We start from the raw sequence: 11,891 nt of genomic DNA on the forward strand, positions 1-11,891 counted from the left end.
TCGGGAAGGGGGGTGACCAGCGCTGCGCACCACGGAGCGAGATGAGCTCGGTAACACACTGCGCGGGACCCCCCAGGCCCGCGGTGCCCGGAGGTGGCCACGCTGCTGGCCGATGCCAAGCCTGAGGCCACACGCCCTGCGCTGTGCCAGATCCCGGCCCCAGGGCTGTCCCACGCCAGGCCTCGGCATGGCCACAGTGGCCCCGGGCCAAGCCCAGTGCCTTCTCGCCAGCTGGACAATGGCTCTGAGGGATGTCACAGTGCAGGGCAGTAGCCAGGACGCTGCTGAGGTTTCTCCCGTGGAGCAGAGGCTGTTGGCAGTGCCCAGCACCGCACGTGGCTGGGGTGCCACCATCCCTGCCAGCACTCACTGTCTGAGCCAGGCCTGGCCTCCTGTCAGGCCATGGGCAGAGCCTCGAGTCCTCCTGAGCTGCTCTGAGCAGTGCTGAGGTTGCTCAGCCCCGGTGTGGTGTGTTGGGGGGCTTCAGAGTACCCCAGGTCCAGGGTGAGGGAGCCAACAGTGCTTTGCTGGAGCTTTTGCTTTCATCGGCAGTGCTGAGCCTCAGAGGAGCTGGGTTTGGGCTCACAGCCTGTTGCATTTCCCACCTGGAACTTGCTGAGGGCTCTTGCCAATGGTTTTGGGGCAACAGGGATGTTTGGCAACACCTCTGTGTGTGTTGGAGGCTGCGCTTGCCTGGGAAGGACTGTTAGGAGAGTTTCACACTCAGTAAAGGCTCCGCCAGCAGCAGACGCATTATTAAAGCATTTAATTCCTTCCATTTACTCTCCCAAACTGCTGGAATGAGCAGCAGCATCCTGGGCTGGGTGTGATGACCTGGCGGTGGCAGGAGAAGGAAGAGGAAGAAGAGGAGGAGGAAGAGAAGGAGGCGCGGCAGCGCTTGGACATGGGGCTGGGCCTGCAGCCGCACAGACGCTCCCTAAAAGCTCCGTCAGCTTTTCCTTTGGAGGAGGAACTGCCCAGGCAAAAAAAAAAAAAAAAAAAAAAAGAGGGGAGGGGAAAAGAAAAAAAAGAGGAAAAACAAAAGAGGGCAGAAAAATAACCCCTCCCGCCGTGGATCGTTCTCTCCCGCGGTGTCTGTTCCCGGCACTGAGGGAGGAGCGCGGGGGGAGCGCGACGGGGCCCGGACACGTCTACAGAAATTCCAAGAGGGCCGGGCTGGGCGGGCGCAGGGGAAGGGAAGGGAGGGAAAGCGAAGGGAAGGGGCGTCCCGGGCAGGGAAGGGGCGTCCCGGACCCCCCTTCTCCGCCTTCCCCCCGCCGGGCCCTTCCGCCGCCGCAGCCCCAGCGCCATGGCCATGGCCCCGGGCAGCCGCTGCCTCTTCCTCCTCCTCCTCCTCCTGGGCATCCTGGGGGCCCCGGCGCTGGGCAACCCCGGCCCCCTGGAAGACGTGGTGATAGACAGATACTATATCCCCAAAATCTGCCTGCGGGAGGCGCAGATGGGGGATTTCATTCGCTACCACTACAATGGGACCTTTAAAGATGGCAAAAAGTTTGACTCCAGGTATCGCCCGCGGCTCTGTGCCGGCTGCATGCGGGGGGCAGCTGCGGCGGGACCCTGCATGTCTCCCCCAGCCCCCAGCCCGCATCCCGGGGCGGGCAGGCAGCTGCGGGGACCCCGCATGCGTCCCCCAGCCCCGGGAAAGGGGCAGCCAGGCCAGGGCAGGCAGCTGCCCGCTCCAGACAGTGCCCAGATCCCCCAGCTTTGACCCCAAGAAGGGCTTTCGGTGGGTGCTGGGGTGAGCACATGGACCCGGGGAGCCCTGTACACGTGTCAGCCTGGGGGGACCGGCCTGGCCTCAAGCAAAGCCTCAACCCAGGCTGCAGCCCCTTCCCCCAGCCCCTGCCCGGGCTGCCCCGCCGGGTCCCCCAGCTCCCCCCAGCCCCTCGGGGAGCCTTGCATGCCCTCAGCTCCACAGTGCCGTGGGGGAGCCTGTCCCGGGCACAGGCAGGATTTGGCCCTAATGGGGCGTTCTGCACTCAGGAACATGTATCTGCTTGTGCTGCACAGGCAGGAAAACACTTAAAGCACTTTGAGACGTGGCAGTGGCGAAACCCTTCATTACCCCGGAGGCTTTGCTCCACTCAGTGTCCCTTGGCCCTGCATCGCTCCTGCTCTGCCCACACTGGCTGGGACCTGAGCTTGGGGCAGCCCCTGGTTTGCAGCACTGTGAGCAGGGGGAGAACCCCGGGGACACAGAAACAAGGGGATTAAGGATTTCAATTTATCTGAGATGTCTCCACTTACTTCTTGGAGTTTTTCAAGATTTAAAAATAAAAACAAATCTGCAGTTTGAAAATGAGGCCGGAACGTTTGTCTTTCCTCCTTGCTGCACAAAGCTCCAATGTGCCATATGCAAAATGATTTGGAAGCAGCAGGAAGCCTGGGAGCTGCTGGCCTCCAGCCCAGCTCTGTGGGTGAGACCTGGGGAGGCAGCTGATGGGTTCTGGGGGTGCAGAGGGTCAGGCTGGAACCCTGACCAGTGCTGCAAGGGGCAGCTGCCCCCCAGCAGTGCAGGATCAAGCCCATCAGGATCTGTGTTTTTGAGCTGTGGGTTCTGCCTGCAGCACAGGGGCTCACGGGCTGTGGTGGGCTACCTGCACCTCGGGGAGGGGGCAGCCCTGTCCTCACACTCTGCCCCCCCCCAAGAAGCTTTGGGAGCTTCATCCTTTTTTGCACCTCTGACGGGCCTGTCCCTTCGCCCCAGCTATGACCGAGGGGCCACAGTGGCCGGCGTGGTGGGCGTCGGGCGGCTGATCACGGGCATGGACCGGGGGCTGCAGGGCATGTGCGTGAACGAGCGGCGTCACCTCATCGTGCCACCCCACCTGGGCTACGGCAGCATCGGCGTGGGTAAGGGGCCATGGCATGGGGCAACCCCCCCTGGGGCCGGTGTCATGAGGGACAGGGCTCTAGTGCCCACCTGGCAACTCCACGGCCAGGGCAAGTGGTGCTGAAGTAGGGGGGTCCTGCCCCCAGCCTGGGCTCTGCTGCTTTCCCAGGGGCTGAGATGGGTCTCCAGCAGCCCTGAGCAGTGGTGGGCTCGGGAGGGCTTCAGGGGGCAGAGCCTGGGCTTGGTGCTGGTCTCACCTAAGGTGCTCTGTCCTCACTGCCATCTCTTTAGCGGGGCTGATCCCCCCAGACGCCACCCTGTACTTTGACGTGGTCATGCTGGACATCTGGAACAAGAACGACAAGCTGCAGGTCACCACCGTGTCCAAACCCGAGCGCTGCAACCGCACGGTGGAGAACTCGGACTTCGTGCGGTACCACTACAACGGCACCCTGCTGGACGGGACCCCCTTCGACTCCAGGTACGGGGCACTGCCCCTGGCCTTGGGGCACGGGGCACTCCCTGCTCTGCTGGTGCAGCTCCATGGCCCTCAGACCAGCCTCTGGCATGGCCCCACTCCGGCTGGGGGTGCTGGTGTGGCCCTGGAGCCGTCCCCACCCTCATTTCCCCCACCAGCTACAGCAAGGGCAGCACCTACGACACCTACGTGGGCACTGGGTGGCTGATCAAGGGAATGGACCAGGGGCTGCTGGGCATGTGCGCCGGGGAGAAGAGGAGCATCATCATCCCCCCATTCCTGGCCTATGGGGAGAAGGGCTATGGTGAGCTGGGTACCACCCCTTCATACCGGCCCCTTCCCTCCCAGCCCTGCCCAGAGGCCCTGCGGTGCAGCAGGACCCTCGTCTGGGCTGAGCCATGTCCCCTCCCCAGGGACCGTGATCCCACCGCAGGCATCGCTGGTGTTCAGCGTGCTGCTGGTGGACTTCCACAACCCCAAGGACGGCGTCTTCCTGGAGCACCTGGAGGTGCCGCAGCCCTGCAAGCGCCGGGCTGTGACCGGGGACTTCGTGCGGTACCACTACAACGGGACACTCATGGACGGGACACTCTTTGACTCCAGGTGTGGGGAGAGCCCCTGATGTCCCCTCCTGCCCCACGGCTGCAGGGAGAGCCTGGAGAACTGGCGGGGAGGAGAGGGTGGTAACGGGCATGAAACAGGCTAAAAAGGATAACACCTGTTTGCTGCATCCCTAGGAATAAGGTTTGCTCCTGTGGGAGCAGGAGAGGCTGGGGGAAGGGGTGCGGGTTGGGGTGCAGGGGTTGGGGGGGATTGATGGCACCGGGGGCTTCTCTTGCTGCAGCTACTCCCGCAATCAAACCTACAACACCTACATCGGGAAGGGCTACATCATCCCCGGCATGGATCAGGGCCTGCAGGGGGTCTGCGTGGGAGAGCAGCGGCGGGTGGTCGTCCCCCCACACCTGGCCTATGGGGAGAACGGTGCAGGTAAATGTGCAGAGCCCGGGCTCTGAGGGACAGGCACGTCACAGGTCATGGGAAGAAGCAGGGAAGGGCTTTACCAGCCTTACAGCACTCCAGCAGCTCTCTCAGCAGCTCTCCTCATCCTCCTCTTCCAGGGGACAAAATTCCCGGCTCGGCCGTGCTCATCTTTGATGTCCACGTCATCGACTTCCACAACCCCGCAGACCCCGTGGAGATCGAGACCGTGTTCCGGCCCGAGGGCTGCAACGTCACCACCCGCGACCGGGACTTCGTGCGCTACCACTACAACTGCTCCCTGCTGGACGGCACCCGGCTCTTCTCCTCGTGCGTGCCCCGAGCTCCCCTGTCCTTCCTGGGGCTCAATCCTGGCCGGCGCTGAGCTGGGGCGGGCGGGCACCGGGAGCATCTGCTCTGCCGTGGGCAGCACCGGGGCATCGGCCACGGGGCACCAGGGAGGAGGGTGCAAGGTTTGGGGGCCACAGTGGGGTGGACGTGGGGGTGACATGGAGAGCGGGGAACTTTATGGCATGGATGTGGGATTTTAGGGCACGGCGGGATGGAGGGGTTGGGATTTCAGGGTTCCCTACTGGATCCAAGGGGGTTTCTCACCTGCACTGTCTTCTCTGTGCCTCCTGCAGCCACGACTACGAGAAGCCCCAGGAGGTAACCCTGGGGGCCAACAAGGTGATCGAGGGGCTGAACAGGGGCCTCCTGGAGATGTGTGTGGGGGAGAGGCGGGTGCTCATCATCCCCCCCCACCTGGGCCACGGGGAGAGTGGAGGTAAGGGAGTGGCGACCGATGTGGGCGACACAAACTGAGGGGTTCAGCCTTGCTGAGCCCCTTCAGGGCCCCGTCCCCCCTCACCTTGCTGAGGCTGGGGGATCATGGCCGGGGCTTTGCTGTGCTCCCCATGGTACTGGAGCCTCCTCTGTGTTTCCAGCCCGGGGGGTGCCCGGCAGTGCCGTGCTGCGCTTCGAGGTGGAGCTGATCTCCATGGAGGAGGGGGTTCCTGAGGGTTACCTCTTCATCTGGCACGGGGATCCGCCGGCCAACCTCTACGAGCAGATGGACCTCAACAAGGACGGGGAGATCCCCGCTGAGGAGGTGAGTGGGCCCAGGGCACCGAGGGACCCCAGGCTGGTGCTCTGGTCCCTGCTGTCCTTGGCATTGTGGTCTCCCTGCCCTGCCTGGTGCCTGGCTGTGCAGATCCAAGCAGCATCTCTCCCCTCTCCCCTCTCCAGTTCTCCACCTTCATCAAGACCCAGGTGGCAGAGGGGAAAGGCCGCCTCATGCCCAGCTCTGACCCAGAAAAAGTCATCGCCGACATGTTCCAGAACCAGGACCGCAACCAGGATGGGAAGATCACGCCCGAGGAGCTGAAGCTGAAGTCAGACGAGGACCAGGAGAAGATTCATGAGGAGCTCTGAGGAGCAGACCCTGCTGTTCCTGGAGACAGGACTCATCCTGGCCGTGCCATGGCCGGTCTCCCATCTCAGCTGCCCAGGGAATCTGCCCCTGCCCCTCCCCAGCCCTGCAGGGGGGCAGATTTTGATTTTCCCCCCTTTCTATTTAACTGAGGGTATTTTGATGTGTTCCTCCTGGGCAGGAAAACTTAACTCCCAACTAATAAACCCAGGCAAGAAGGTGTCCCCTCCCCCAACCCCTTTGTCCTCCACCAGTGACTGCAGGTCTCACTCAAGCCCCCTTGCCCACAAGTGCTGCCTTGGGGGGCAGGAGGGATGTGGGGGGGCTTCCCCTCACCTCCACCCCAGCATTTTGTGGTTTAGGGTTGGGGGTGGGGTTTTTTTTATACATACACTTAAAATTCTGTAGAGAGAAAAATTAGAGAAGATTTTTGTCCCAGTCCCTGCTCTGTCCTCGCTGCCTCCTCCCGGGACAAGAAGCTGGAAGGGGCTCAGGTTCCCAGGGTGAAACACCGATACCCCCCAGGCATCTGCCATTCCAAACGTCTGAGCCTCCCAAAACTCCAGGGATGAGACCTGGCAAACCCCTCATGAGCTGGGAGAAGGGGAACAGATCCCCTCTTCCTCCAGGCCCTCAGGGAGCAGCATCATCCCCCTCCACATCCTCCCTAACCCCTAGCCCTCAGTGACTGAGACAAATCAGCCCAATTTTGTTTCAATGCCTAAGTGCAGGTCGTGACCTCGGGGTGCTCAGGTTCTCCAGCTGGGACCAGCAGGGCTCCCAAAACCTCTGCACGTTCTGTCCTGCAGACAGGGATAGAAGAAATGCAGGAACCCAGCAGTGCAGAGGGCAGAGCGACCCCCTCAAATGGTGAATCTACCTTGCACCAAATAAATAATTCCTCCTGGCTCCCAAGGAGTTTGCCTGTGTCGGGTTACTTTGCCATGAAACATTCCTGCATGTTGGGGCAGTGGTGCAGGGACCAGCCTTGGCAGTGCCCAGGGGGGTTCCAGGCTCCAGCACCTGCTGGGTCCAGTAGGAGAAACCAAAATCCTCTCCTGGGATTCTCCAGCAAAGCTGCTGGAGCTGCAGCTCCAGCGCCCAGTGAGGGCTGGGGGGCTCTGGTGGGATGGAGGGACCCGGAGCTGGGGAGCAGAGGCAGCTGCCAGCACCAGCCCTGAGAGCAGAGCGGCTCCAGCCCCTCGGCACCGGGTACAAACCACCTGTGGCCCAGCTTTAGCCAATAACATCTTTATTCCAACACGGAGAACAGAGTCGGCACTTCTCGAAGTCCCACATAACCACAGGGGAGACAGAAACAACAAGGGTTTTTCCTATTGCTGCTCCGAGACCCTGGGATCAGCCTGGGATCAGCCTAGGGTCAGCCCAGAAGTTCAGGACAGAAACACAGACAGTTAAAACGTTCCTTAAAACCCAAAATGCTGCTGCTGGCCTCTCCTCTCCCACCCCACCCAAACCCCAGCCCCAACCCTGGCAGAGAAACTTACTTCTGGGTTTGGGCAGCAGCAGCAGCCGAGTTCTGGGGCCTTCAGGGACGGCTGGAAAAGCTTTGTGTCCACAGTAAGAATTGTACTGGTGCAAGAGGGATGGGGTGGGACCCGAGGCCAGGGAGCTGCAGGTTTCCATGGGGGATGTGGGGCTGGGCAATGCAATGCCTGGCAGGGCCACACCAGCCCAGTGGTGGCACCAGGGCTCAGAAACAGGAAAACAGGACGAGAGAGATTTGTTTTCTTAGTGAGGAACACAGTGACTCTAAAACTTCATTTAAGCCGGGTCTGTCCTCAGCCCACAGCAAACCATCTCCACTCCACACTCAGCTGCTGAAGCAGGTGCAGAACATCTCTTCTGAAACATGGAACGGTTTGTTGTGGCCTTGGGAAGGGAGGTAGAGGGCATGAATTCCCAGTGGGATGAAGTCCAAGTTGGATGAAGCCAGTCCAAGAAGGAAGCAGCAGAGCCAGGCAGTTGGGGTAAAGGGAATGGAGAAGATCCCTTCATCTCTTCTCTCCCGCTCCAGGGCCGAGGGCATTAGTGAGGTCAGGACGGAGCCCAGCCAGTACCAGCAGATCCCCTCCAGCTCTGTCCCGGGGAGGATGTTCCCTGCCCAGTGCCTGCTGCGGGGCCAAGGCTGGGATGCCTCTTCCCAGCTCATGTCTCAGTAAGGATGTACCGGAGAATCCCATTGACCACGTCCAGCGTCTCGTCGCTCTCCAGCACGATGTCATAGGCTTCCAAATACTTCCCTCTCCGCTCTTCCACCTACAACATGGTCATCAGAACAAGGTGGGGAGGGCGAGAAGACTCTGAACACCAACAGCTGAGGGTGGAGATACTGCACCCACAGCCCTCGCTACTGGAAAGGGGATCAATAACCACCCTGACAATGCCCCAGACGCAGCAGGAGCTCAGTACACCCCCACATCACTGCCCCTCCCTGCTGCCCCAAAGCTTGGCACCTGGGGAAGGCTGGCAGGGAAACACAGCACTGCTCCTCACACCCACCTTGTCATTGAGAAAGCCAATCTTGAGGATATTCTCCACGCTGGGAATGCCGTCTGCCATCGTCAGGTCACCCATGGAGTCCCCGAGCAGGATGATGTTCGTCCTCGTGCTCAGCTGCTGGAAGTAATCTGTGCCCTGCAGCACGGTGTTGTTCTTGTTGTAGGTGTGGATGAGGGGTGCCTTGAAGTGCGTGAGGACTCCCTGAGCACACAGGACAGACAGACAGCTCTTAACCCGGTGGTGGCGCTGTTAATTGTGTCCCAGCCCTCGGTCCCAGCCCACACCTTTCCCCTCACCACACCAGTGAGGTGCAGAAACTCACTTCATCATCAAAGTCCATGTAGTTGGACACCACGTTGACGTTGGAGTAGAAGACGCTGGCCTGGCGGATAATCTCCTCAAGGACGTCACCGACACCAGCAGAGAAGATGAACAGGGGGACATTGTTCTTGTGCAGCTGATCAAAGAATTCCTTGAAGCCATCCCTAAAGCAGGAGTGTCCATTGCATGGGGTTGTGTTACCAGCTCCCAGCACAGTGCTCGGTGTTCTGGGCTGGCAGCGTGCCCAGCCCAGCTCCCATTTCTGCCCAGCACTTCCCAAACAGAAACACACAGGTGGGCTCTGCAAACAGCACCAGCTCTCTGTGGCACCAGCGTTCCTGTGGCATTCCCCGTGCAGAACCCCGGAGAGCTCTGGGTGCAGTGGTTGGGCGGGTGCTCACGGGAACATGGAGCACTCCAGCCCTTTGCCTGGCACCTCCTGATCACACCCCCTGCTCAGCGGGGGCACAGGGCACTGCCAGGAACCACGTGGGAGATGTGCAACAGGTCGGACTGGTTGGGAGGACGATCAGGCCAACCTGTGACAGCCTCAGTCTGCCAGGACACAATTCCATGCAGAAGGGGAACTTGGGCTCATGAAAACCCAGACATACGTTGCCATCTCCTCCCTGAGCCTGGAGCTCAGTCAAAGCCCAGCTCCCTGAGCCAGCCTTAGGGCCATTGCTGCCAGGGCAGCTGTAGCAGCAAGTTTTAGAGCAAAGTTTTTGTGCTGTGGGTGAAATCTGCTGCTGAGCCAAGGGCCTGGATAAGGCCCAGCAGCTCCAGTGCAGAGAACAAATCTCTGCTGGAAGCAAGGAGCTGCCCCCGCATCCCACCCTGCACATGGAGAGCCGTGCCCAGTGCCGGCCCCTCGGCTGCTCCTCGCCAAGGCCCCCCCCCTAAGGGAGGGGGAAGCGGTTTCTGCACAGGAAGGGAGCAGCCTGCAGCCAGGGAGTGAGCTCAGCGGCACAGAGCGTGGTGACAGCAGAGAAACCTGGCTGCACAGGCAGGAGAGAAGGGCCAAGGGCAGCCAAGCCCTGTGCCTGTACCTCAGCACCACAGCCCCATGTCTGTACCTCAGCACCACAGCCCCATGTCCGTACCTCAGCACCACAGCCCCATGTCCGTACCTCAGCACCACAGCCCCATGTCCATACCTCAGCATCACTTCCGACTCTCCGACAATCTGGGCTATGTCATCTTTGCGGATCTTCTGCTGCACCAGCAGCTCGTGGGCCCTGGTCCACCTGGGGAAAGGCAGCAGTGAGCTCTGGGGCAGAGGCCCTCAGCAGTCAGAATCACAACTAAATCCCCCGGGATCACCACAAAGGCCAGGGACAGCTCAAGCCTTGCGTCCTGCAGTCCTCAGGGACAAGAGGTTGTCAGGACAAGGTCAAGATCATCACGCAGAGCACTCACCACTCCACCATGAGGGGACATTTCTCTTCCAGGGTCCGGTTGGGATCAATCTCAATGGGATAGTAATGGTGCAGCAGGTCCTTCAGCTGGAGTGTCGCACAGAGGGAAAAAGAACAGAGTGAACATCAGGTCTAAACAGACTATAAACAACAAAACCAGCATTTCTGAAGTCTTCCAAAGCATCACGCTTCCTAAACACAACCAAACTGTGTCACTGAGCAGCTTCTCTCTGAGCACACCTGGAGCTCTTGGCAGCCTGGCTGACCCTCACCTCGCTCCAGACACTGCAGGTACAGACACCCCTCCCCTTCCTCCTCTTATCGAGCTGAAACACCCACAGCTGTGCATGCAAATTCAATTTCCCTTTTTAACTTCTCCTCTGTCACTGCTGGCTGAAATGCAGCCTGGACACTTCCCCCTCCAGCCTGGCAGCCAGCACAGCCAGGAGAGTTGCCACGCCAGCCAGTGCGACCTCTTGATGATGGGTGACAGGGTGTCCTACACACAGCACCCACCTTCTTCCTGCCGTCCTCACTGACAACACGGCTGGTATCGAGGATATCTGCAAGGACAACACAATGACAATGGCACAGAGATATTAAAAGCCTTTCTAACAGCAGCTCTCCTGCATCTCAGTGCCGGTTCCTCCCAAAACAAGCTGCGGTGGCACAGCTGTGGGGTCCCAACAGGCACCAAGTGCAGGGCCTGGCTCTGCTGGGAGAGGGGGATGGAGATGGACAGCCCAGGACACGGCTCCTGCAAAGGGCGGTGGGTGGCCAGGACCAGGCAGTGAGGCCCAGAGCTGCATGAGGAGAGGTCAGGTTTGGCAGAGGAGGGGACAGAGGATGACGGGAACCACAGTGATGAAAAACACAAACGCAGAAACCAAACAGAATTAGCGACAGTAAAAACAGCGGCTTCGACTCACTGTGAGATGTGGGGCAGCGCCTGCCGTTGCACCCAAACCTGCTCAGCGTCATGTCAAAGTCAGAAATTACCTGGAAGAGGGGAGAAAACCACACCTGTGTGTGCCCCACCGCACTCTGCCCCAGCCAGAGCGAGCCAAGGTGCTGCCAGGGCGCACACTACCACCCCGGAGCTGTTATCAGCACCGAATGGCTCCATCCTGTTTGGGCGGAGGAGGGGTTTGGGGACTGGGGTACGGTTAGAGCTTCATAACGGGGAGCCAAAAGGACCATCCGGGGAGAGCCACCAGCCCCGTCCTCTGTCTCCTCTGAGGCTTCTCCCCCCTCCGCCCGCACACCGCGCCGCAGCCGGGGGGGCGAGGAAGGGGCAGCTGAGACAAGGACGGAGCGTGAGCGATGCACCTCCTGCCCCGCCGGGGCCGGTACCTGCAGCTTGGCCACCCCCTGCTCCCGGAGGGTCCGGATGATCCCCCGCACGCGCTCGGGCTGCCGGATCCGGACCGTGGCTTTCTCCAGCTCAGGCACCTGCGGGCAGAGCAGAGCAGAGACCCCGCTCGGTGCCGCCCTGGTGGGACCGAGGACCTTCCAGCGCCCTCCCGGCCGCGCTCCCCCGCCCAGCCCCGGGGCCGCCGCTGCCCCAGCCCGGGCTCCCGGCCCGCGGATCCCGCTCACCATCGCTCCCGCTCCGCTCCGCTCCCGCCGGGCCGCGCAGCCGCGGGGCGGGGCCGGGGAGGCGGGACCGGAACGTGGCCGCGGGGCCGGGGGAGGATTTCGGGGCGTGTTCGGGGTCGGGGGGTGCCGGGGGACCCTCCCCACGCCCCGGCTGCGCCTCCGCCCGGCGCCCGCAGCAGCGCGGGGCGGGACCGGCGGTTTCGTTTCTGCCGCAACGAGCGGGGAGGGCGGAACAGAAAGGAGAGATTCCAATGAAGGAGCCGCCGGCGGGGCCGTTCGGGCCCA

The 11,891-nt window shown here is 61.4% G+C and overlaps 2 protein-coding genes across 2 annotated transcripts; one reads left to right on the plus strand and one right to left on the minus strand.

The window, feature by feature from the left end:
* Positions 1–1,309: 1,309 nt before the first annotated feature.
* FKBP10 (FKBP prolyl isomerase 10) lies at positions 1,310–6,786 on the plus strand. Its single transcript, XM_027701464.1, has 10 exons — positions 1,310–1,524; positions 2,729–2,874; positions 3,146–3,335; positions 3,491–3,636; positions 3,746–3,935; positions 4,177–4,322; positions 4,454–4,643; positions 4,958–5,100; positions 5,261–5,424; positions 5,562–6,786. The coding sequence occupies exons 1-10, from the start codon at positions 1,310–1,312 to the stop codon at positions 5,745–5,747; spliced, it is 1,716 nt and encodes a 571-aa protein (XP_027557265.1). The 3' UTR covers positions 5,748–6,786.
* A 194-nt stretch (positions 6,787–6,980) lies between these two features.
* Positions 6,981–11,650, minus strand: NT5C3B (5'-nucleotidase, cytosolic IIIB). The gene is made up of 9 exons (XM_027701478.1): positions 11,607–11,650; positions 11,361–11,459; positions 10,937–11,006; positions 10,524–10,570; positions 10,009–10,094; positions 9,747–9,836; positions 8,591–8,753; positions 8,269–8,469; positions 6,981–8,025 (listed from the first exon to the last, which is right to left on the minus strand). The coding sequence occupies exons 1-9, from the start codon at positions 11,607–11,609 to the stop codon at positions 7,915–7,917; spliced, it is 870 nt and encodes a 289-aa protein (XP_027557279.1). The 5' UTR covers positions 11,610–11,650; the 3' UTR covers positions 6,981–7,914.
* Positions 11,651–11,891: the final 241 nt, after the last annotated feature.

The sequence above is a fragment of the Neopelma chrysocephalum genome, unplaced genomic scaffold (genome assembly GCF_003984885.1).
Source record: "Neopelma chrysocephalum unplaced genomic scaffold, ASM398488v2 Primary Assembly neopelma1_157, whole genome shotgun sequence".
In the NCBI taxonomy this organism is placed as follows: domain Eukaryota; kingdom Metazoa; phylum Chordata; class Aves; order Passeriformes; family Pipridae; genus Neopelma; species Neopelma chrysocephalum.

Coding starts and splice junctions, on each gene's coding strand:
- FKBP10 (XM_027701464.1), top strand. CDS start 1,310: ATGGCCATGGCCCCGGGCAGCCGCTGCCTCTTCCTCCTCCTCCTCCTC. Junction 5,101..5,260: donor GGGCCACGGGGAGAGTGGAG/GTAAGGGAGTGG, acceptor CTGTGTTTCCAG/CCCGGGGGGTGCCCGGCAGT. Junction 5,425..5,561: donor GGGAGATCCCCGCTGAGGAG/GTGAGTGGGCCC, acceptor TCCCCTCTCCAG/TTCTCCACCTTCATCAAGAC.
- NT5C3B (XM_027701478.1), bottom strand. Junction 11,007..11,360: donor AGGGGGTGGCCAAGCTGCAG/GTACCGGCCCCG, acceptor CCCCTCTTCCAG/GTAATTTCTGACTTTGACAT. Junction 9,837..10,008: donor TGTCCCCTCATGGTGGAGTG/GTGAGTGCTCTG, acceptor GCCTTTCCCCAG/GTGGACCAGGGCCCACGAGC.